Source organism: Tenrec ecaudatus, chromosome 1 (assembly GCF_050624435.1).
Source record: "Tenrec ecaudatus isolate mTenEca1 chromosome 1, mTenEca1.hap1, whole genome shotgun sequence".
Lineage (NCBI taxonomy): Eukaryota > Metazoa > Chordata > Mammalia > Afrosoricida > Tenrecidae > Tenrec > Tenrec ecaudatus.
The window spans coordinates 267648091-267673934 of record NC_134530.1 but is presented as its reverse complement, the minus strand read 5'-3'; the positions used below and the strand labels follow the sequence as shown (position 1 = coordinate 267673934).

The 25844-nt window shown below is 42.7% G+C and overlaps 1 protein-coding gene across 1 annotated transcript in view; it reads right to left on the bottom strand.

The window, feature by feature from the left end:
* HEATR1 (HEAT repeat containing 1) overlaps positions 1-6899 on the bottom strand; it is a 74850-nt gene extending 67951 nt beyond the window's left edge. The window contains exons 1-6 of the mRNA XM_075532296.1: positions 6797-6899; positions 6347-6516; positions 4825-5041; positions 2730-2871; positions 1825-1926; positions 49-189 (exon numbers count right to left, since the gene is read on the bottom strand). Coding sequence (XP_075388411.1) covers positions 49-189; positions 1825-1926; positions 2730-2871; positions 4825-5041; positions 6347-6488 — 744 coding nt within the window. The 5' untranslated portion in view covers positions 6489-6516; positions 6797-6899. The remainder of the gene's footprint in view (positions 1-48; positions 190-1824; positions 1927-2729; positions 2872-4824; positions 5042-6346; positions 6517-6796) is intronic.
* Positions 6900-25844: the final 18945 nt, after the last annotated feature.

The following is a 25844-nucleotide window of genomic DNA, read 5'->3' as shown; positions in this document are numbered from 1 at the left end:
TTCCTTAAGTATAGATTTTTTTACATTTTACACATGAACATAACAAACCTTTTGGATGTATGGAAATAGCTTGGCGACTACATTGTCTGATATGTCCTCAGCAGCTACTAAAGCAGAAACGATGGTGGAAGCATAAAACGTCAACAGCACCCTCAGCTGAGCTGAGCTTCCAGGACATTCAGCAAAAACCTGAAACAAAGACGCCAAACGAGAAACATTTGAAAGTGAGACCCACTAGATACAAATACACACTTGCAGCTAACCTGAACTATCCCATGTTTCCACGCATTTAATTCTGTCAAACTTGCAAACTCTCAACAAGTAAGCGCACTTAATGATTCGTGTTAGTGTGAAAAGAATGACCTGCTGAGCAATCTCCCTGGTATTTTCATGCTGTCGCCTAGTTGGATAGCCACTGTAAACACACTTCAGCAAGCACTAGTGATTGGTTTTTAAACAAAGACCTGTTTTGCACATGAAAATACTGATGATCAAATTGCTCATCCTTGCACACAGGTGGGACAGCGGGTTACGCGATGGGCTCCTGAAAGCAGTCCGTGTTTGCACCCGCCGGCTGGCTCAGCAGAGATGAGGCTCTCTGCGCCCACACGGACTTGCAGCGTCAGGAACCCAGAGGCTACCGTGGCCTAAAGGGCTGCCATGAGCTCACTGACTGCAGTGCAGCTGGGTGTTTGGTTTGGAGCCTTAGAAAAGCATGCTGATACAATGTTTCAGTACATAGCTCACTGATGTTGCTGATACAATGTTTCAGTACATAGCTCACTGACGTTACTGATACAATGTTTCAGTACATAGCTCACTGACTTTACTGATACAATGTTTCAGTACATAGCTCACTGACTTTACTGATACAATGTTTCAGTACATAGCTCACTGACTTTACTGATACAATGTTTCAGTACATAGCTCACTGACATTGCTGATACAATGTTTCAGTACATAGCTCACTGCCGTTACTGTGCTCGGATGTTCACTCATTGATGCTCAATGTTGACTTGATCCAAACATTGCCTGGCCTGCAATGAAGTTAGTGCCAGTGCCAGTGTTATCACAGTAAGGACTGGGAGGTTGGGCCACGTTCAACCCTAAGGATATGCATAGTGGACACATGCCCGATAGCCTCATGACTCCAACGGCACTGTTAGGACACTGATGTTGGCCAAGATCAGATTTATAAAACTACTCAGGCGATGAAAACGGCAGAGGGGAGGAGGTTCCACCGATGCCAGAATGAACTTACAGCACAGACGTCGGCAGGGAGCCCCATCTCAAGTTGAGGACTGCCTGTATACATACTAAGGAGGCCTGGTGATCCGCGTCCACAGTTCGAAAGCACAGCTCCCAGAGAAAGACTGGGCTTTCTACTCGCATAACTAGTTAAGGCAGCGGTTCTCAATCTGTGGGTCGCGACCCTTTTGGGGATCGAACAACCCTTTCACTGGGATCGCCTAAGACCATCGGAAAACGCAAATATTTCACTATAATTATATATTGTTTTGTTACTCACTATGCTTTAATTTTGTTTGATTGTGTTCAATGGGTAACAATGAAAATACATCCTGCATATCAGATATTTACATGATGATTCATAGCAGTAGCAGAATTACAGTGATGAAGCAGCAACAAAAATAATGTTATGGTTGGGGGTCACCACCACCTGAAGAACTGTGTGAAAGGGTCGCGGCGTCAGGAAGGCTGAGAACCACTGAGTTAGGGTATCAGAAACCCACAGGGGTGGCTCTGAGTCAGCACTGACACAATGGCAGCGAGTTTGGTTTGGGGTTTTATATATGTATTACTCACCTTCACAGACTGTGCCACAAGACGACAAATGAAATCCATGAATCCAAGATCTCGGTAACAGTGAGTAATCAAAGTTCCTTTAGCTAAGGGCACGCCAGATTGCTGTTGACGATAGGAAGAGCAAGTGCTTTTACCCAAATCTTTCATTATTCTTCTGGTAAGATATTTCCCATCCCTGCATTTTTATTAATTCCTACCATCAGTAATCTTACCCTTTTCCAGTCCATTAGTCTATTAATCTATTGTGGTCTCCATTTACTCTCCTCCCTGGCCTGGATCACCGTGCTTGAGATTCAGAGAAGTTTCTGCTAATGTACACCTCATGCAGACCCCCACCCCCACCATATATTATGTAACAAGGGGGAAAGCAAATCCATTGGGTTTACTAGAAAAAAACCATGCTAGTTGATCTTACCCAGAACCTTTATGCAAACACCCTATTCTGACTCATCTAGAAATAGCTTCCAAGCACCTCTTTCATAATTTAATCCTCTCTTCAAGTTCTCCAACTTACCTTTATCTTTTTAATTTTTATAGGTGTTTTCGGCTCTTCTTCACTTCTACTTTTTAAACTCTCAGATCCCAAACTTAAAATACCAAGTAGCATGGTACAAATGGAAACAGAAGCTTTTGAATGAGATCCAGCTGTCACCTTAGTGATATGAACTCTAGCAAGGAAATTCGCTGGGCCTGCCCTGATCCGTAAAAATGGAGACTTCCAAGATTCCACGGTAACGCAATATAATGTCCTAGCCTGATGCAGATATTAGAAGCTAGATGCTAATAACAATAGTTTCAACTGAAAGTTAGAGATAAATGGTAATATTTGGACTACACAACTTTATCATTTTCAAATTAACAACCCCTAGTTAGGACCACAGATATTTATCACTCAACAATCATACCTTAACTGGGCACAACCAGAACCATTTGTGTTTAGGATTATCAATTTTGAGAAGCTGTATGACCCGCACAAATATCCTTGTTTCATGGTATGGCAGGACACAAGCAATGAGGCTATCTTCATTGTACAGATGGATATGGAACCTGCGGGGGGGAAGCAAACAATTCAAATTGACCCCAAACTTGAAGGCACACATTTCCTGACATGTCCAATTCTTCTAGCAAAGACGTCTTATAAGAGTATTAGTAATGACAACTGTGTAATTATAAAAAGACTCAACAGATCTTAACACTCTAAGCCTTCTATTTTACATTGAAATGTACCTGGTTCTGGCAATTAAATACGGTCCTGGCAATTATCATGCACTGTTATAACTGAATATTTGATGTCAAAATGTACTTTGCATTTACTTTCTGTCACCCTCTTTCCACACTGCTACGTCAATGTAGCTGTGGGATCACAACAGTCAAACCAAAAGAACAGCAACTGCTTCCCCACAACAATGCCTACCTCCTTCCAGGCCCCAAAGCCCATTTTCACAGCCTCCTCAGTTTCCTGAGCTATCATACTTCCAACACCAAAAGACTAAAAAGAAATCATCTTACTTTCTTTAGATTATACTTACAGATTACATGTTTTGGTCAGAAAATTCACATACTTTGTCTATCCCTCTACCCTAATATTCTGCTAATCAGAAGATCCGATTTAAAATTGTTCTCTCAGACCCTCACTTGCTTCCGGAAGGGAAATCACCCTATCCCCATACTCTAACTAATGAAATCGAACTAATCCTTCTACTTTAAAAGACAATTGCGTTTATGCCCACTAGAATGGTTATCAGAAAGACTTACAAGTGTTGGTAGGCACATGGAAAAATTGGAACCCTTGTCCAATTGTGATAAAATGGTGCCAATACTGTGGGAAACAGTTTGGTTCCTCAAAAGTTAAACATAGTATCACTATATGACCAGCAATTCTACTCTTAAGGTTGAGACCCCAAAGACCTAAAAGCAGACACCCCAAAGATATGTGGACACCAATGTTCACAGTAATGCTCAATAGTCAAAAGGTATCAATCCACCCCCGGCAAGTCCATCAACAGACTGCTGGGCAAAAACCTGATCCATCCATCTACGCACATATCTGTGTGTATGTATATATTTTTTCCCTGTTAATTACCTTCAAGTCAATTCCAAATCGTAACAACCCCATGTATACAAAGTAGAACTGTTTCATGGGATTTCATGAGTGTGACTTTTCAGAAGCAGATTGCCAGGCCTACCTTCCACCATAACTCTCAGTAAGTTCAAACCACCACCTTTCAGCTAGTAGTTGTGCATTTAATTATTTAAACAATACTCAAATTCCTGTAATGGAATACTACTGTTCGGCCATAAAGAGAAGTCTTGATATGTGCTATAATATGGATGAGCCTTGAAAATAATATGCTAAATACACAAAAGGTCAAATTGTGGTCTCACTTAAATAAATGTGTAGAATAGGCAAAATGCGCCGAGACAAAAGTTTATTAATGGTTATCAAGGGTTGGAAAAAAGAGAGAAATGAGGAATTACGGCATAGCTTCTGTTTCAAGTGATGAAAAACTTCTGTGGTGTTTACAAACTAGGGTAATTAGTACCACGGAATGATACAGTTAGGAATGGTTTAAAGGACAGTTTTTAATGCAACAAAACTAAAACACACATATTGCGAGAATAAAATGTGTAAGTAGATGCAAGTGAGAAGATACACTAACTAAACTGACTGAGATTCCCAAAATAGATGAAACATAAGACCTTAGAACTGGACTTCAGTTTGCCATACACTAGTTGTGTGGCTCAGACAACCCAATACCTCTAATAAGCCTCAGTGCTCTCAATTTTAAAACGGAGGTAATCTTCCCATTGGAATGTTGTAAGGATTATGGAAGATACTGCATGCAAAATGATTACCAAAGGGACAAGAATATAAACAGTAAATAAATATGTTAGCTGTTACTGTTTTGGTTTTTACATTATGGTACTTTAGAAGATACTAATATTATCTTACTGAAGCATTAGTTAGCCCACAATTCATTTTGTAATTCTAGTGCATACCTGTGAATTAACCACTCCAGACATTTCTGTGCTGGTTTAAGCAGGAAGTAAGGAGACAGGTGCATAAGGAATAAAGAAATGTTTTCATCCAGCTGTTTGTTCACTGCTTTGGTCTGAACGCTGCGCTCCAGGGTCTTCGACAGCTGGCTGAACAATGGTGCTTCAAACTGTTCAAAGGAAGGATCGATTCCCAGAAGCTCTTCCAGGCCGGTGCATCCTAGGAAAAGATGAATTGATTTCATAATTCTTTGCAAGCATAAACAATGCCACCTCTCCTTTAGAGTTTTGATTGTTGTGAAGCCACTGTTGAGTTGGTCCCCAAGTCATGGTAACCCCAGGGACAACAGAAGGAAACAGGGCCCAGCTGTGCATTGGTCCCCATAACTGGTTGTGGATCTTATCACTGTGATCCTTAAGGTAATCACTAGGCTTTGCTTCCTACAGTGTCTTAGTCTGAAAGCTTCACCCACGCTTGTTCAGCATTACAGCAGCACACAAGGCCCCACTGACAGACGGGAGTGGCTATACAAGAGGTTTGCTGGCTAGGAAACAATATCCCTAAGTCTCTGAAATATTCCAGAATGTATAATCTGTCCAAACACATGCCCTGTAACGGCAGCATACAGGTTAACTTTTATTCCACCAACTACCAAACCCAACACCCAAATTCACTGCCATGGAGACTCACAGTTATGCTAGAGTAGAAAGCCTCCAAGCCACCTGAAACTGCTGACCCTGAAGCTTGTAGAAGCTGAAGGGCTCCAACTTCAGGACTAAAAATACTTGATGGCAAACCCAGTCATTTTTTAAACTGAAGACCCCATAGCCTGTTCTCTGGGCAGACTCCTCCACACCAGCCACATCCTCCAGCTCTCCCTTTAAATAGTCTTCCTCTTCAAAACCAGTCCTTAGCCTTGTTTCCCCACCTGTGAAATTTAGGCACTTAATGTTTTCTACTCCTGAGAAGTTACAGTCACGAATTTTTATATATATACTAAAAAAAGAAACCAAACTTGGCCAGCGGTTACCACAGGTTAGGGAGACAGAATTGTTGCTTATGGGCATTGAGTTCATGTTAGTGATGGTGGAATAATTTGGAAACAGATACTAATAATGGCTGTACAGCATTAAGAATATAATCAATGACATTCAATTACTCGTTTGGAAGTTGTGAAGCTGGAGAATGTTTTGTGGTGTATATTTTTGCCACAGGTGAAGAAAAATAATGCCATGAACAGCAATGGGTACCAAAAACAATTTAGTTTCAAAAACTAACAAGGGGCAGTTCTAATCTGTCCTAGGGGGTCACTCTTAGTCCCATCGACTCGATGGCAGTGAGAATGAGTACTTATAAGCATCTCGTACAGACCTAGGAGATGATTATTTGTTCAATCGACGTTATAAACTAAATCAGCAAGTTGGAAACTGCTAAGAAGGAGGCGGGCAGAAAAACACAGAAAATGCATCAACATGCAGAAAACAAACGCATCGGAGAGCTTTTCTAAGTTAAAGAGTAGCTTACCAATAGCAAAAGCGGTGTCCCTGTCGATGGTGGCCGCTTCCTTGGGGTCGAACAACAAAGAGGCCACTTCATCTCTGCACAGGAGGCTGGGGTCGCTTTGAGGGAGGGCCAGCCGTTGGAGCTGCTGGGCTAAGGATGTCATCTCTCACGCCAGGGAAGGAAGCGGATCTCTAAAAATATAGACCAAGAGACACAATCACCGTGAGAAATCGCTAAAACTGCGAAGGGGGCTTAACTGTGAGCAGTAAATGTCTCCCGTGCGGGCGGGCAGCTCTTCCTGCGCCGTGGACACGTAAAATCGGCTGTCAGGGAACTCGTGAATCCCAGAGGCAAACGCAAAAAGCATGAGAACCACAGTCTGGGGTCCTGTTCAGTGTTCTGCGACCTGGTCGCCCCGCATTCTCTCTCGGCCTCCCACCCGGAGCCCGAGCCCCCCAAGCCCATTCTCACCTGAGCGCGACTCTCCAGCGGGACTTGGAAGGCACCAACGCCCGGCTACTGCACCCACATGCTACCCCGGAGCGGAGCTCGGGCCCGGGCTTCCTGTTGCGTCACTACGGCAAGGGGAGAGGCCCAAGCTTGCTCGAAATACGACCCAAAGCCGCGTCTCTGCGGCAAGGCTCCGCCCCTCGGCCCGCCCAGCGCTCGGCGACTGGTTTTCTGGGCTCGACCCAACTCCCTGCTCCGCGAGCGATTGGAACGCCTCGCTCTGCCTGGGCGGCGCTCCTGCGCAGGGCGGACGCCGGGCGAGAGAGGAGACTTCCTACTTCCGGGCAGTTACAGCCTCGGAAACGCACGAGGGCGGCTCGGACCCGTTCTATAGCGTCCTTACGAGTCTGCAGTGACTCGATGGCGGCGAGGGAGAGACCTATGATTGGAATCATTCTTTTAAACAGCACAACTTTTGTACGAGCATCTTCTCCCTCACTGACTCCTAGCGACTCCCCTGTGGGTTTGTTTACGGGCAGAAAACCCCGACTTCTGCGGAGCCGCCGGTGGTTTTGAACTGCAGGCCTTGCGGATCGCAGCCCAACACTCCACCACACATCACCAGGACTCTTCGCGAAGCGACTAAAAGTATGGCAGTGAAGTGACCTAGCCTAGTTTCAAATGATGATGCTAGCTCCGATCGATCATTTGTGAAATCGTTAACGAATTATTTAAGTCTCTCACAAGAGACTTAAATAATTACCTCTTCTTAAATAATTACCTCTTCTTTAAAATGGGAGCAGACGGAGAATTAGTGAGATGAGCTAGGTTCTCATTCGAGGGTCTGACCAAAAAAAACAAAACAACAAAATAAATTCACTGCCACGAGCCAATGTTGCCTCAGCAACCCCCTGCGGTTTGCGAGACTAACTTTCTGAGAATAGAAAGTCCAGTCTTGCTTCTGCGGAGCTGCGTTGCTTTGGAATGGCTGATGGCAGCCCAATGCATGACTAGGGCAGCACCAGTGATCCTACACCGTTTGATAAATGCACACCACCATCCTGAGTCTTAGGGTCACCAGGCCATTGGGCTTGGTTTGCATTCCTGGAGGGCACCTACTGTACTTCTTTCTTTTCCAACTAACTTTGTTCAAACAATTTATAATAAATACTTCAGTTGAACAGTTAATTTTTAACAAAGTAATGTGTTGGTGTAGTTCTTAAGTGGTACAAACAATTATGATTACCAGCACCTCCAAGAGAGACCCAGCAATCTGCTTCTGAAAAACCAGCCATGGAAACACTTATGGAACACAACTGTACATAGCAACTGATTTTTGGCTATGTAGATGTAACTATCTCCAACCAAGACATAGCTATATACATCACCCTAAAAACTTTCCCCTTGAACCATACTTCAACCTGTTGCTCCAAGATGTGAACACAACATACCGGCATGAAGCAGGGAATCAATAGAGAAGTCTAAGGGGACAGTCCCCCTACCCCCCAGAAGAATTTACTTCAGAGGACAGCACTGAAGCTACAGGTCAGGGGGCAGGACATGTCTTATCAGAGCACACAGGAACAAATGAAGGGGAAGAGAGTGGAACACATCCTGGCCCACCAGGCCTTGAGGATGATATCCTTGCTCAGAGCAGCCAATGCAGAGAGGACCATATGGCTGGCCCTACTACGAGACACAACAGCCCCCATTGACCCATAGCCCTACGGGGGACAACACTGGAGACATGGTGTAGTAATTGCGCCCAATCTGATCCCACCATACCAAGGCAAAACACTAAGGGGTGCAACAGAACAGCAAGGGGAGCAGAGCAAGGAAGTGCCGAGGGAATACCAAAAATAAATTAGGGGGCCAGGATGTGGCACCTCATCAGATTTGACCAGAGAAAACACACCTAAAGGTCAACAAACAGACCTTGAATTATTTACAGGCCTTTCTCTGTTTTGTCATTGGTTTGTTGTTGTTTTATTTTCTTTTGTTGCATCATTTTGCTCTAGTTTTTTTGTGCATATTATCTCTGCAGGTCTATCTAGATAAGATAGGCAGGATAAACAATCTGGAAGAGAAAACAATGGGACCAATGGGTGGTGGTGGGAGGACATGGGAGAGGGGAAGGTGCAGGAAATGAAGTGGGTGTTAACCAACCCAGGGACAAGGGAACAACAATTGATTCAAAATAAGTGGCAAGGAGGGTATAGAAGGTCTGGTAGGTCTTGATCAAGGGCAATGTAACAGAGGAGTTACTGAAACCCAAATGAAGGCTGAACATGATAGTGGGACAAGAGGAAAGTAAAAAGAGATAGAGGAAAGAACTAGGAGGCAAAGGGCATTTTGAGAGGTCTAAATAAAGGCATGTACATATATAAATATATATAGGACGATGGGGAAATAGATCAATGTGCATATATTTATAGGTTTATTATTAAGGTACAGATGGACATTGGGCCTCCACTCAAGTATTTCCTCAATGCAAGAACACTTTGTTCTTAAAAAAAAAAAAAAAAAGAACACTTTGTTTTTTGAAACTGGCATTCCATGATGCTCACCTTCCCAACACGATCGCTGAGGACAAAGTGGGTGCATAAGCAAATGTGGTGAAGAAAGCTAATGGTGTTCAGCTATCAAAAGATATAGTGTGGGGGGTCATAAAGGCTTGAAGATAAACAAGTGGCTATCTAGCTGAGAAGCAACAAAACCCGCATGGAAGAAGAACACCAGCCTGTGTGATCACACAGTGTTGATCGGATCAGGTATCAGGCATCAAAGAACACAAAATCATCTCAATGTGAATGAGGGGGAGTGCAGAGTGGAGATCCAAAGCCCATCTGTAGGCAACTTGACATCCCCTTACAAAACGGTCACAAGGAAGAGATGAGTCAGTCAGGGTGCAGTATAGCACCGATGAAACATACAACTTTCCTATAATTTTTAATGATTCCTCCCCCTCATTACCATGATCCCAATTCTACCTTACAAATCCAGCTAGACCAGAGGATGTACACTGGTACAGATAAGAACTGGAAACAGGGAATCCAGGACAGATAAACCCCTCAGAACCAATAATGAGAGTAGCAATACCAGGAGGGTAAGGGTTAGGTGGGGTAGAAAGGGGGAACAGATCACAAGGATCTACATATATCCCCCTCCCTGGGAGACAGACAACAGAAAAAATGGGTGAAGGGAGACACTGGACAGTATAAGACATGACAAAATAATAATTTATAAATTATCAAGGGTTAATAAGGTAGGGGTAGCAGGGAGGGAGGGGAAAACGAGAAGCTGATAGCAAGGGCTCAAGTAGAAAGCAAATGTTTTGGGAATGATGATGCAAACAAAGGTACAAATGTGCTTGACAATGGATTTATGTATGGATTGCTGTGTGAGCCCCCAATAAAATGATTTAAAAAAATAACTAGAGGAAAGTTGTGTTTCCTCGATGCTACACTGAACCCTGAGTGACTCATCTTCTCCCCGCTACCCCTCTGCAAAGGGATGTCCAGTTGCCTACAGATGGGCACTGGGTCCCCACCCCACACTCCCCCTCATTCACAATGATATGATTTTTTTGTTCTTTGGGGCTTGATACCTGGTTTCTTCGACCCCCTCATGATCACACAGGCTGGTGTGCTTCTTCCATGTGGGCTTTGTTGCTTCTGGGTTAGATGGGCACTTGTTTACCTTCAAGCCTTTAAGACCCCAGGTGCTATATCTTTAGATAGCCGGGATAATGATTGTTTTAAATTCGTTTTCTTGTAAATCCATAGCCTGTTCAATTTCGGGCACTATATTTAAGTCTGGTTGGAATTCATTTATTTGTTTATGTTTCTCTTGGGGATTCGTGTGTGTGTGTGTGTATGTGTGTGTGCACGCCACTGATATCTTCTGTTGTTTCCTTGACATCTTGGAGTTGCTATTGGGAGGTCAGGTAGGTGGTGTTATGTGGGAGTGGTTAACTCCGTTAGGTGGTGCAGTAGAGGGGTGATTGACTGTTTAACTCTCTGGGGGAGAGTGTCAGATTAGGTGTTCAGGGAGTGGTTTGAAAGTGGGGGAGGAAGTGCTAGGGGAGGGAAAGTGAAAGGAGCAGTAGGTCAAACAAAGTGGGAGGAAGAGAGGGACCAGACTCCAACCCCTGGCACCAAGACCTGAATGCAACATACAGGCATGAACAGGGAACCAATAGAGAGGTCTGCGGACCAGCCCCCAATCCCTACTACGTGGGCATCCCTCCCCCTCCCCCCACTCCAGAGGAGCTGCATCTCAGGAAGTGGGGCGTGTCTGATCAGGAGCAAAGGAAGAGTGGAACACACACTAGCCCACCAAGCCCCGAGGAAAATATTCTGGCTCAGAGCAGCCAATGCCCAGAGAGGGTCACCGGGCCGGCCCCTTCACAAGACAAGACAATGCCCCTCACTGACACATAGTGCTAAAGGGACAGCACTGGGGACACGGTGTGGAAGATGTGCCCAATCCGACCCCACTGCACCAGGGTGAGCACTAAAGGTGTATGGTGGAGCATCAAGGGGAGCAAAACTACAAAGTCCCCGAGGAATGCCAAAGGTGGACTTTCGTGCCAGGGTGGGGCACCCCAGAGGACTCGACTAGAAACGCTCATAAAGGGCAATGGACAGACCTGGAACTGTTTGAGGGCTTTTCAGTTTTTGCTATTGATTTTTCTTTATTTGTTTGCTTGTTTTCTTGTATTAGCTGTTGTTGACTTAATTTTTTGTTATGTTTTGTTTTGCTTTGTTTTCGTGCATATTATTGTCGATGCAAGTCTATCTGGACAAGAAAGATGGGATTAAACAATCCAGAGGAGAGAACAATGGGACTGATGGTTCCAGGGGGGACATGGGAGAGGGAGAGATGGGGGAAAAAGATAGGGGGAGTGTCATCAAGCCCAGGGCCAAGGGAAAAATAAGTGATCTAAAATTGATGACGAGGAGGGCATTGGATGCTTGGGGGGAGGGGGGAAGGATTGATCAAGGCAATGACACCGAGAGGAATTACCTAAACCCAAATGAAGGCCAAACATGATAGTGGGACAGGAGGAAAGTAAAAGGAAATAGAGGAAAAACTGGAAGGCAAAGGACATTTATAGAAGTCTAAATACAGGCATGTATATGTAAATACATTTGTATACAATGACAGGGGAATAGATCTATGTACATATATTTATTTATAAAGTATTATGGTAGCAGATGGACATTGGGCCTCTACTCAAATACTCTCTCAATGCAAGAAAAATTTGTTCTACTAACATGACACTCTGTGATGTTCACCTTCTGCTGAAGACCAAATGTGTGCATAAGCAAATATGGTGAAGAAAGCTAATGGTGTCTGGCTATCTAAAAGATATAGCATGTAGGGTCTTAAAGGCTTGAAGATAAACACACAGCCATCTAGCTGGGAAACAACAAAGCCCACTTGGAAGAAGCACACCAGCCTGTGTGATCATGAGGTGTCAATGGGATCAGGTATAAGGCATCAAGACCCAAAACAAAACAAACAAACAAACAAAAAGCATGTCAATTGGAATGAGGAGGAGGGAAGACTAGAGACCCAAAGCCCATCAGTAGTCAATTGGACACCCCTGTCATAAGGGATGGAAGCAAGAGAAGAGCCAGTCAGGGTTCGGTATAGCATCAACAAAACACACAACCTTCCTCTAGTTCTTTAATGCCCCCCCACTATCATGACCCCAATTCTACTTTACAAATCTTGCTAGACCAGACTATGGATACTGCTATAGATAAGAGCTCTCAGCAGAGGGAATTCAGAGCAGATACACACCTCAGGACAAATAAGGGGAGCAGTCATACTAGTAGGGTAAGAGGAGGGGAATAAAGGGGAACTTTTCACAACGATCGATGTATGCCCCCACTCCCAGGGGGACAGACAGCAGAAAGGTGGGTGAAATGAGACAGCAGTCAGTGTAAGACATGAAAAAAAAAGAATTATAAATTATCAAGAGGACACGGGAGAAGGAGGGGTGGAAAATGAGTAGCTGATGCCAGGAGCTCAAGTAGAAAGAAAATGTTTGAAAAAAGATGATGACAACATATGTACAGATGTGCTTAACATACAGTCAATGGCTATATGTATGGATTGTGATAAGAGCGATTAAGAGCGCTCAATTTTTTTTAAAGTGGGAGGGATCAGGTAGTGTTAATTGGTAGGTTAAAGGAAGGGAGATTAGGCCCCCAAATTGCCTGATTTGCAATGGCGGAGGAATGGGTATTTGAGAGAAAAAATTATTTTAAAAGAGGTAGTGAGAGTGTCAGCTTTTGGGTTGTTTTGTTGTTGTTGTTGTTGTTCGTTCTCTGCCCTCCCAGCTTTTGTTTTTTTGAGGATGTGAAGTTAAGCAAAGGTTTGATGAGAAGAAAAGGGAAACTAAAAGATAGTTTAATCATGTTATGAGGTAAAACTTTAGATATTTAGATTAAAGAAAGGAAAATTAAAGGAAAGATCAAGAGATTAAAGTTTTAAGAATGGTAAAGGAAAAATAATATTAGAGTCAGATTCAGGAGAGCTGTTAATATACGTATGTTTGTACTCTAAGCTTGGCCCAGGAGCTTAGTCTTTGTGTGGGTGCTAACTTCTGGGTATATGGTACGTTCTGTGACTAGAAAATAAACTAATTAAATTGGGAGGGAAAAAGTAATATATATATGTATATATTAAAAGTTTTTTATATATAGCCCATCCTTATAGTTTCACAGTCAGTAGGCTGTGTTGTCCCTGTTGTTGGGGACCCCTGGCTGTTGGGTATCCACTGCGGGTCTTCTGGTCAGGGCAGAGAGCAATTAATTTTTTTATTCACCCCAATCCCGGTTTGGTCCCTTAGTGCTTCAAGGGGATAATCAAGGGGATCCTAACTGGCCAACATTGCTGCTCTCTAATAGTAGTAAATTTAAGTCTCCTTATCTTGATGTTGAAAATCCTGTGGCCTGGAAGTGATATACCTTTCAGTGGCTCCTTGCACTCTTTTCTGTGGAGTCTCTGCTATGTGGGATACTCGGTTGACATCCTCCCAGGTCCCCCTACACTTGCTCCATTTGCAGAGACTACTCCAGTAAAGCAGCTGCTGGTCCACCAGCCACTGGGAACGCCCAGGTGGGCACCAAGCCCAGCAACAAAATGCCCAGTTGACATCGTCTGCCTGCTGGCCTGCTCTCACCTGCCACTCCATCACAACTAATTCTTTTTGTGCACTAAATATACCAAGCTCCTATTGTTTTTATAGAATTCACCACTACCTGAAATTTTCTGCTGCCCTTGTTAATCAGTTTATTTCTTGTGTCCCCCATGAGAACACTGGCTTCCTGCAGGCTCGTAGGCCTATCACTCAGATTTGTGAAGCCTGAGCCTGAATGCTAATGGAGACTTAGCTGCTCTTTCTGCCATTGAGTGACTGCTGACTCATAGGATGGGGAGGGGTGGGGGGACTGCTCTGTGAGTATCCAAGACAGTAACTCTTTGTGATGCTGGATCGCTCCTGAACTGCTGACCTTGTGGTTGCAGCCCAATGTGTAACCACTGCCCTAAGGATAAATATTTAGAAGTTGTAACTCAGCCTGACACACTATGAACTCTTGTTTTCCTTGTCAGTTGCCACTTGTTAGTTGTGTTGGGGGATTTCAAGACCATGACCTTTCTGAAGCAAGTCACCACACCTGTCTTCCAGATGCCTTTAGTTAACAGTTGACTACTTAATTGTTTGCCCTACCCAGGGATTTGCCACTGTTAGCTAGAATATACTATACCCTTTCACTTTGATAAATGGCCATTTTATGATAGCATTTTAAAAATCCAAAATACTAAAAATTATTGAATTCAAATGTTAGTGTACTTGTTTGGGTATTCTGTTGATTACTTGATAGTTTGGGATAGGTATAAAGATACATATAACTGAAATACTTCCTATATATGAGAAAACTTCAACAAGTTCATGCAAAAAATAGAACTAAAGGTAATTGAATTTCTCCATAAATTTTTGGAAACATAATCATATTTAACTTGTAAAATTTTGCCTTCATTTTAGCCAACTCACCAATTATACTGTTCATTCAAATTTTTACATAATTGTATCCCACTACTCATCATGATAAAGTGATTTTAAAATAACACTTAATTATATTCAATGTCTATAACATGTGAACATATTTTCATTAGTCACATAGATTAAGTAAAAATATATAATTAATTATCAATATAAAAATCATATATCCAAGTCTCCGTTTGTTTTCCAAGGAGTTATCTTTATTCTGAGAGGACAAGATACAAATTATAATTGATGACAAAATTCTGAATGCAATTACTTAAAGAGAGCTAAAGTTTTATTTATTTTCTAAGTATTATTGTTGTTAGTTGCCATGGTGTTGATTTCAGCCCCTTGTGTCACCATAGACTTGCGTTGTGTATACTTTCAAGGCCATCAGCGTTTAGAAGCAGGCTGCCGTACTTTCTCTTGGGCACCGCCGGGAGTGCTCACATCTCCAACCTGTGAGCTAGTAGTCAAGAGCACCATATTAACTATTTTTATTAAGAAATGAGTTATCCATAATTGTAGCAATCTGTGTGTTAGACTATGTTTCACGTGGTTGACAGTTCGAGACCACCAGCTGCTCTGCAGGAGAAAGGCAGGGCTGTCTACTTCCATAAGCAGTTATAGTCTCAGATACCCACAGGGACATTGCTATGAGTTGACATCGACTTGATGGCAGTGAATTTGTTCTCACTTTGTTTGGTGTTTGCTAAATTACCAATATAAAGAATTGATATCACCTTGCAGGTTACAGCTCTGTCTTCATATTTTTAAATTTAAGAGTCATGAATTGTTTGATATTGTCATGTAGTATAAGTGAACACATATTGAATCAATAAAGCTGCTATGTCTGATGGTTGGAAATATGACTCTCATCCATGAGTACTTTCTTTTTTCCATGAGAACTTTGAAAACAATGCATTGAGGGGGGGAAGTAATTAGATGCTTGATACTACTTAATAATATTTACAGAAATAATACTTAATTCTACAGAAAAAAATCCATTCTGTCTATGTTGTCTGAGAGGAAGGATTTGATAAGCTCACTGATTTGTCTTTTTCCCTACCTAAGCCATCAAGCCTCCACACACTCCGAAGCAGTGTTCAGAAACAACCCAACCCACATACATCCAGAGCATTCAGACACGCTTATCTGGTTGACGGACCCAGCACAGAGGGCATGTTTCATTGAACCTACACAATATTAATCATGGATATGTTAGGCTGCATTGTCTAGGGAAAAAAATTAACTGAGACTTATATATGTATTTTTTAAAAAAGAGCTTTATATCAAGAAGCAATTTCCCATCAAGAAGGTAGGTATTCCAGCCCAGTCCAACTCAGGTCCTTAAATTCAATGATAGTCGATAAGTCCCTCCTCCAATTCGCACAGCTGTAGGTCAGCGACACCGAAAAGTGAAGCCAGAAGCGGATGATCACAGATCACAGTGCAGAGTCACATGGCTCCAAGCGCAGCGGGAACATGGCAGGGTGCACACAGTTCTCAGGGCCGGGCTTCCCACATGGCACCACCCCTTGAGGTAAGCACAGAGTCCCAGGAGTCAGGAAGCCAAAGCTACAGGGTGGGGGTGGGGGAAGAGAGAGAGAGAGAGAGAAAGCAGTTCCCAGAATCCCCAATTCTTACACCAAAGGCCACCCCTGCCCCCAAAGAGGTGTCATCAAGCTACCACTTGATTAACAGGTTTGACTCCAACCCTAGTTACAAGTGTCTAGTTGACAGGAAATCATTCAACTAGCACGAGACTCAGTGTTTAGGGTTAGGGGCTGTACTAATAACAGATTTTGAAGGAGAGCGGCTCCCCCATTACTAAAGAAATGTATTTATTTGTGTGATTGTGATATGCAGGGTACAGGGTATTGACTAGGCTCATGGGTGGCATTGAGGACCAGGACTTTTTCACTCCTGAATCTGCACTTGGAAGCCGACTGCCTGGCACACGGCTGGCAATATATATTTATTGGCTGATGAATGAATGGATGCAAATGGACATACCTATATCTAGATCTCTTTTATGTTCAAGAACTATAGTTCATGATGCAAGTAGATAAAAGTAGCATTGTTATACAAATAACTTGGAACATTTGAGGTACTATTAAATTATTCTGAATCTTCAGGATTTTATTGTTAGTAGATTGATTCATCATCCATCACAGCTGGTAGAATAGCATCTACTAGAAAATATATCTATTGATGAGAAACAAAATAAGATGAATGAAATTAGCAACGGCAAGTCACTATGTGATGTATGTATTTTAGCTATGGGTTTGAACCACTAAGCTTACATTTAGTAGCCCAAAGCTTAATAGCTTATCCCACCCAGGTGCCAACTACTCCATAGCTAGTGAGGTAGTTGACTGTGCCAACCTGGCCGACAAACACATATGGGGTTGATTGAAAGGCGGAGAGCTAAATGGCTAAGTGAGCCTTGCCTTTCTAGTTCTCAGGTCTATTGCTTTCTGATGGTCGGACCAGGGTGCAGCTGCCTTAGCCAGTTCCCTGGTTTAGCTGGCAAGGTTGCTTCCTGCAAGACATCCCTGAGGAGAAGCCACATGGACCTACCCTGATGCAGCCCTGGGTGCTGGAGCAGCCGTGTGGTGACCCCTGCCAGTGCTGAGATGCTTACACGTTCACTGACTCAGCTTTCCGCCTGTAGTTGGCGTCATTGTGTGTGTTTTGTGAGATGGAGGAGGACTTTGTGGATTGGTGTTGGACATATGGGTTAATGGGCTAATGTTGGACTTGTAGGCTTGGGCAGCACTGGGTTGGAATGTTTTCTTGATGTGCACTTACTTACCCTTTATAGAAAACTCTCTCTTATACATGAGTTTCTGTCGATTTGTTTCTCCAAAGTACCCAGACTAACACAGCTAGGTACCAACAAATACAGGCATAGGTCAATGATAGGGAAGGTATTATTTGTTTCTTCATACTGTCTGCCAAACAAATCCATTTGCATTATTATTAATCTGAGCACTAATAGTCTTGTTATAAGGACACTTTGTGGCATGATGAGATAAGAATTAGACTGCTAACCACAAGATAGTTTAAATTCATCAGCCGCTCTGAGGGAGCGATGAGTCTACTATTTCCATAGGGTCTCTATGAGTCAGAATCTACTCAATGGAAGTGAGTGAGAGAGGGTGTGGTCATAAAATATTACAGTAATTTTACTGATAATTTTGAAATGCAAAATGCAGTTTTGATGTAATTAATTAATATAGCCTTCTAGCCATACTTCCTGATGTGATACATTGACTCTATGCCTGTGGCTATAATCCCATGTTAGAGAGTGTTCTCTGCTATATTATAGACAAAATTAAAGTAGGGTTCAGTCCTGACTTTAATAGAGGGCGTGAACCAAGTCAAAGGCTTTGTTTCCATGGTTGTATGGTTGGCTAAAATACATAATCACACCTCCATCATAGCTATTCCTGTGTGAGAGCCATCTCAGACACAGAGATAAATCCCAGGACCTCTGGAAGAAGAGCACATTCAAGATCTCCTGTCTAACATGGTGGAGGCTGAGACCAGAAGCACCAGAGACTATGACATGGGAACTATTGAACAGAGCAAAGGAGCCAGGCTCACACCTGAGACTGAGGCCAGGAAACCAGGAGACAGAGCAAATGAGCAGGGCTGAGACATGGTACTGTGAGACCGAGTGAGGACAGCTCTCCTGGTCCTTGGAGGCAGAGGCTAAAGGACCACAGGGCTGAGAAGCTGAGGACCAGAGAGAGACTTGGCTGTTGGCTGAGGAAAGGTATTGCTGTTTACTGATCTTGACTTGTGATAACTAATTCACTTCCCTAATAAACCAAGTGATGAAGCACCGGAAGCACTCATTTGTCTATACCTTGAAATTTGGAAGAGAGCTACCTGGTCAACCAGTTGGAAGAGATTCATATTTGTACCCACTCCAAAGAAAGGTGACCCAAGAGCATGCAGAAATTATTGAGTTATATCATTGATATCACATGCAAGCAAAATGTTGCTGACGATCATTCTACAGTCATGGCAGCAGGACATTGAGAGGGAGCTGCCAGAAATTCACCTGCATTTTGAAGAGGCTCTGGAACAGGGGCTATCACTGCTGATGTCAAATGGAATTTGACTGAAACCAGAGAATACTGGAAGTATGTTGATTTATGATTTATTGACCATGCCAAGGCATTGGACTGTATGGATAAAAACCATCATGGATGGCCTTGAGAAGAACAGGGATTTCAGAACACATCATTGTGCTTATGGAAAACCTGTACATAGATCAAGAGACAGTTGTGTGAACAGGTCAACAGTTGTGTGAATATAATGGTCTAAAATCAGGAAAAGTGTTATATTCTCTCACCACACTTATTCTATCTGTGTGCTGAGCAAAGAACCAGAGAAGCTGATTGTAGGAAGAAGAGTGTGGCATCAGAATCGGAGGAAGGGTTATTGACAACCTTCAGTATGCAGATGACACAGCCTTGCTTGCTGAAAGTGAGGACGACTTGCTGATGAAGTTCAAGGATTAAAGCCTTCCATATGGATTACAAGTCAATGTAAAGGAAATAAAAATCTTCACCATCGGACCAATAGAGGTAGCATCGCGATTCATGGAGAAAAGATTGACGTTGTCAAGGTTTTCATCTCTCTTGGATTCACAATCAATGCTCCTGGAGCCAGTAGTGAAGCGATCCAACAACACAGTGCATTGGGTAAATCTACTGCACAGGACGTCTGGAAGTCTTATGTAGAGTCATTGTAAGTGCAATTTTAGATATTGATGAACATGAAGGCCTTGATGCCTTATTCATAAGACAGTTATTATTTTGGACTGTCAGATAGATAAAGGGAGAATTCAAACAACGAAGGTTCAAAAATAGAACTGGTCAGAATTATTTGAACATTTTGCAGGTTGGAAACCTGATTGCATATTTTAAAAAATTAATTAGATGAGCAGTGTAAATTCTATTGTATTGTATACAAGTTGTTGGTATTACATTTTAGTTGAATGTACTTCAAAACATTTCAAAAGGTCTCAGAGTCTTAAGGAGCTGTATCTAGCGTATAAGAAATATATCAAAGAAGGCTAGAAAATACAGAATGAAAGCTTTCTTGTATTTCCTTCAACCACTAATAAGGAGTTTGGAATTACTGTCATTTGACGTTTTCTCAGAGAAATGAATCATTAGTCATTTTTATCTGACTAGTCATTAGTAGACTGTTATAATGGGATCTCTCAAAAATTATAGCGTATTTGTTCTTTCATGGATCTTATGCCAAGATTACCAATATAATGAGTTTTTAACTAATAGGAGCTTGGCCTCCACGTCCCTTAACTCAAGCCAGTGCATAAATGATGGGAAGGTGATTAAGACACAAGGGCTGATCCTTTTAAAAAGATTGTGTTAGGTAGCTTAGCCTAGGGAATTGGGAAGTCCATTTACGCATGCCCAGGAGAGCCAGCAAAGGACAAAGCTGGATTTTCCCACCAGTGGGCTCCGAGGGGTGTTACACCTGGAGCAGCCCACCTGGGCCAGGTGATTGCAATTCAGCCAATGGGCTCGACCTGGGGTAGTTCACCACGCCTCCCCCGGGAACCCTTGAAAAGGCAGGGACCGGAAAGAAGAGGAGTTTGGCTTGCTTGGGGGGTCGGGTAGTCTTCGTGGGAAGGGAGAAATCCTTGCATGACCCGGGGCAGTCTCTGCCAGGCCGCAAGGTCAAAGGAATCCTATGGGTGCTGCGTAAAACCTGAAGCTTCTTTTAACTCTCATTAAATTCATTTGGATCACGAGCCTGGCTTCGGCATGAAATCTTTCTCACGCGGAGCCAAGGACCAAGGCTGAAATCTAGTCCCAGAGAGAGAGACCTTACAATTGATAAACAATTTTCCCCAAACCTTTTTATTGGTAGCTAATACAAATATGTCATTTCTTAGCTCAATCACATCAAGAAGTATTATACAATTGCTACGACAATCAGTTTCAAAACATTCTCTTTGCTTTTCAACTCCTTGATATCATTTCCCCTTTATCCCCTATCATCTCCTATTGTACTCCAGCCCCCAGCCCCCACCCCCAGGAACTCTCATTCCACTTGCTGTCTCTATAGGTTCATCAATCCTGGGTTTCATATACTGAAAAACATAACAAAAATTCCAAAGATTCACACACACCCCATGACAAAATACATCAGAGCTAAGCTCCAACATGAAGAACAAAAAAAGAAAGAAAAATTAAAATAAAATTTAAAAAACCCAGAAAATATTGAAAACCAGATGAGGCCCAACATGCATCAAAGAGGGAGTCAACTGACAAGTTTTTATCTGTTCAAGTCAGGTTTGTCATTTTGCTCTATAGTCATCTCTCCACTGTACTGTTTCATAACCAGTTTATTCCTATCCCTCCATTATGTATAGAGGGAGATCACCGGAGGCTTATTTCCTGTATAGATCTTACAAATATATCTTGGGCTTCCACTGTCATCCACAGCCTTCTGCAAACCAGAATCTCACCGTTTGAGCTCTGTTGGGAGACAGTTTCCTCCCTTGGCTTTGGAGTATGTGATTTGCAACCCTGTGGTCACTGATGCAGTGCTTCTTCCATGTGGACTTAGTTGACATCTCACTTCAATTGTGGCTTGTATAGAAGCGAGCCTTTAAGTGCCCAGATGCTATTTTATCTGATAGCTGGGCACCATCTAATTTCTTCACCACACCTTACTAGAGCACCATATATCCTGTGTTCCCTTTCTGAGGGTGCGTATCAAGCAGGGCCACGATGGAAGAACTAATTGTTCTTAAATTGGAGCTAAGATTCAGCACAAGAAGGACCTATTCTTTAGCAAAGAAGCATTAGCAGAGCCTAGTACAAAATGTAGAGTCCCTGGTTGGTGAAAAATGTTGATTTGGGGTGGTAATTGAATGATTGATGAGTCAAACCACCCAGAAGTGCTCCAGGTAAAAAGGCCTGGCGATCTGCTTCTAAACTATCAGCCATTGAAGACCCTATGGAACACACAATTTTACTCTGGTACACAAGGGTCACCGTGAGTCGGAGCCAGTCTAGTGCAGAAGGCAGCCATTTAAAATATCTTATGTCATCCTATTGAATGGGCGTGATAATCAAATGGTCAATTTTCCCTGGGGAGTTCAGCTTCCCAGAGCAGGTGACATTTGAGTTGTCACTTGAAAGGAGAAATTGAGACCAACAGGAGGATGAAATGCTGCAAGACAAATCATTCCAAGGAAGAGATAAGGGTGTGAAAGGACAGCAGTAGGGGGAAGTGATTGAGGAGCTGCCAGTATGCCATGAGGAAAAAGGCAATGAAGGAAGCTGCAGTGGGAGGTGGAGGTCAGGTCAAAGAAGACAGCTGCTTTGTAGAGCGGACTCACTCTGGCAGTAACGTGAAGCTAAGAGCAGTGGCGGGGGTGGGGGTGGGGAGAGACTGAGAGCAGAAGGACTAGTGTAGCAGGCCCTGCAGTAGCTCAGTCCTTGGATTAGGGTACCAATGGTTAACGCCATTAGCTGTTAAGCAAATGTTGGCGTGCAAACCTGCCCAGAGGGAGGCAGAAAGAGTTGGCATTCCACTTCTGAAAAGTCAGTCCTCAAAAGCTCAGGAAGCACAGTTCTACGCTGACTCCCATAGAGCCACCATAAGTGGGGGTCCACTAAATAGCATCTGGGGGTGGGAGTGGGGTTAAGTCAAGATTTTAATGAACTTCCCTATGAATATCATTTAGAAATTATTTCTTCTATTCTTAGCATTTTTACTGAACTCTAGAAAGCCAAAAGACTTTTTTTTAACTATACAAAGATTTTATAAAATTAATAGTTACCAGTCTAGAAGGCACTAGAAAACAACAAAAACCTTAACAACAGTGATTAAGAATTTAGCCATTATCCAGCCTAGGGTTAGTTCACGAATGCTTTAAATCTAGGAACTGGCTTCCAAATTGCTATTGAAAAGAAATTCTACCTCTCAATGGAAGAACTTGGTGTTGCAGCCAAAGGGACACATCAGTCAAACTAACCTTCCCCTGGTAGATTTTCCATTACTGTCTGTGTTATTCTGGGTAGACTAGAAAAATAAAGTCATAGGCACTCATATAATTATAGGAAAAAAGCTTTCTATAAGAGGAATTGTACATTAAGAAAACATCCCAGCCCAGTCTAGATTAAGTCCTTAAGTCTGATATTAGCCCACATGTCCAGTACCAGTCTGTCAATTTCTCTTCAGACTCACACAACACATGCAATGATGCCAAGTGCAGGAAGATCACAGGCCAGTGGGTGCAAAGTCTTGTGGATCCAGTGGTGGTGGAAACATCTTAGCGCTGGAGTGGGTCTCTACAAGGCTCCTCCGGCTCCAAGGCTCTGGCTGCCATCTGCTTAGCTCCATGTGGCTTATCAACAAGAATGTCTCACAGTGAGAGTGAGTGTGTGTCCCACTTCCAGTGAGCTATTTATCTCCTTAGCACCTCCAAGTGAGGTAATCAAGCTGCAACCTGAATGACAGGCTAAACTCCACCCCTTCACTCTTAAGTCTCAAATTGACAACAGATTATGTAACCATCACACTGTCATAATCGTTTTCCTTCCCTTAGGGTTAACTGGAGCTTGTTATTATTATTTACATTAGTATAACATCTACATCTTCAACAGTTAGCCAGAAAGAGGACATTAACTGAGATCACTGACTCACAGTGACCCCTAGGACAGAGTAGAATTTCCCCTGTGGATTTCTGAGACGAAATATTTTCTGCAGCAGAAAAAGCCTTATCTTTCTCCCACAGAGAAGCCACTGGTTTTGAACTAAAATCCCTGAGGCTTTCTGCTTCCATAAAGATCTCTAGCCCTGAAACTCATAGGGACAGTCCTACTGACCTCTAGGGTCACAATGAGTCAGAATTAACTTAATGGCATTGAGTTTGTTTGTTTGTTTGTTATCCTAAAGAAATAAAGGAACCCTGGAGGCACTGTGAACAATCAGCAGTCTGGACTTTGGGGGAAAGATGTGAGAGTCTGTTTCACTAAAGATTTACCACCTTGGACACCCTGTGGGGTAGTTCTAGTTTGTCCTACAAAGTTACTGTAAATTTGAGTCAACTTGACATCAGTGCATTTGGGTTGGTTTTTGTTTCATTTGGAACATTCTAAAGAAACTGAGAAGCCCTGTTTAAGGATCTATGTACAAATGTACTTATTGCAGCACTTATAGATAGTGAGCAATTAGAGTCAATTTAATGTCCATCATTAATGGAGATTAATAAGCCTAACAAACAAAAAAGATCTGTCTTGGAAGAAGTCCAGTCAGAAGACTCCTTCGTTAGAGGCAAGGATGGTGAGATTTGGTTTCATGGATTTTAGACATGCTGCCAGGAGAGACCAGTCCCTGGAGAAGGACATCAGGCTCGGTAAAGTGGAGGGGAAGTGACAAAGAGGTAGACCTTCCACAAGCTGGAGTGCACAGTGGCTGCATCCCTGGGCTCAAACCGCATAAAACCGGTGAGGATGGCCGAGGACTGGGGAGAGGTTCGTTCTGCTACTTTGAGTAGGAACCCACCTGATGGCACTTACCAACGGCAACATCCCACAATAAGAAGAAATGCTGTTTCTGAACTGTGGTATTAGAGAAGAAAACAAACACACCATGAACCACCAGAAGAAACAAACAAAAGCAGGCTGGGAAGAAATATAACCATAATGCCGCTTAGAATTGAGGTGAGAATTAGGCTCTCTCCCTCTGGACACACTATCCAGACAGTCCCTAGAAAGGACATCATGCTTGATAAAGTAGACGGTCAATAACAACGAGGGACGATCTCCATGAAATGGATCGGCCCAATAGCTGCATCAGTGAACGCAAACCGAGCAGAGATCAGAGATACGAGACTGTCCAACAGAAGGCCGGGCATTGGAGCTTATCAACGATAACCATCAGAATGAAAGAATGTCTATGGCACACTAATTAGGGGATTTTATTTTATTATTATTTTAAAATCATTTTATTGGGGGCTCATACAGCTTTTATCACAATCCATACATCAGTCCATTGTGTCAGGCACATTTGTACATTTGTTGCCATCATCCTTTTCAAACCATTTTCTTTCTACTTGAGCCCTTGGTATCAGCTCCTCATTTTCCCCTTCCCCTTCCCTCCCTCGTGAACCCTTGATAATTTATCAATTATTATTATTTTTAATGTCTTACACTGACCAATGTCTCCCTTCACCCACTTTTCTGTTGTCCGTCCCCCTAGGAGGGGGTTATATGTAGATCATTGTGATCGGTTAGTTTCTCCTTTCTCCCCCACCTTCCCCATCCCCTCCTGGTATCACTACTTTCCTAATTGGTCCTGAGGGGTTTTTCGGTCCTGGATTCCTGTGTTTCTATGCTCTGGTCTAGCCAGATTTGTTAGGTAGATTGGGGTCATGATAGTGACAGGGAGGAAGCATTAAAGAACTAGAGCAAAGTTGTGTGTTTCATCGGTGCTATACTGCACCCTGACTGGCTCGTCTCTTCCTTGTGACCCTTCTGTAAGGGGATGTCCAATTGTCTACAGATGGGCTTTGGTAATAAGGGGATTTTAAAAGCAAGTTATAGGACACTGTATTAAAATGCACCCATTTTTATAAAATATATTTTAAATGTTTGTAAAGAAATGTATATACAGAGATATGCACCACATTTTTTTTATTTTAACAATTTATTGGGGCTCATACAATTCTTTTCACAGTTCATACATATACATACATCAATTGTATAAAGCACATCCGTACAGTCTTTGCCCTAATCATTTTTTTTTCTTTTCTTCTTTTACATTTTATTAGGGACTCATACAACTCTTACCACAATCCATACATATACATACATCAATTGTATAAAGCACATCCATACATTCCCTGCCCCAATCATTCTCAAGGCATTTACTCTCCACTTAAGCCCCTTGCATCAGGTCCTCTTTTTTTTTCCCCCTCCCTCCCCATTCCCCCCTCCCTCA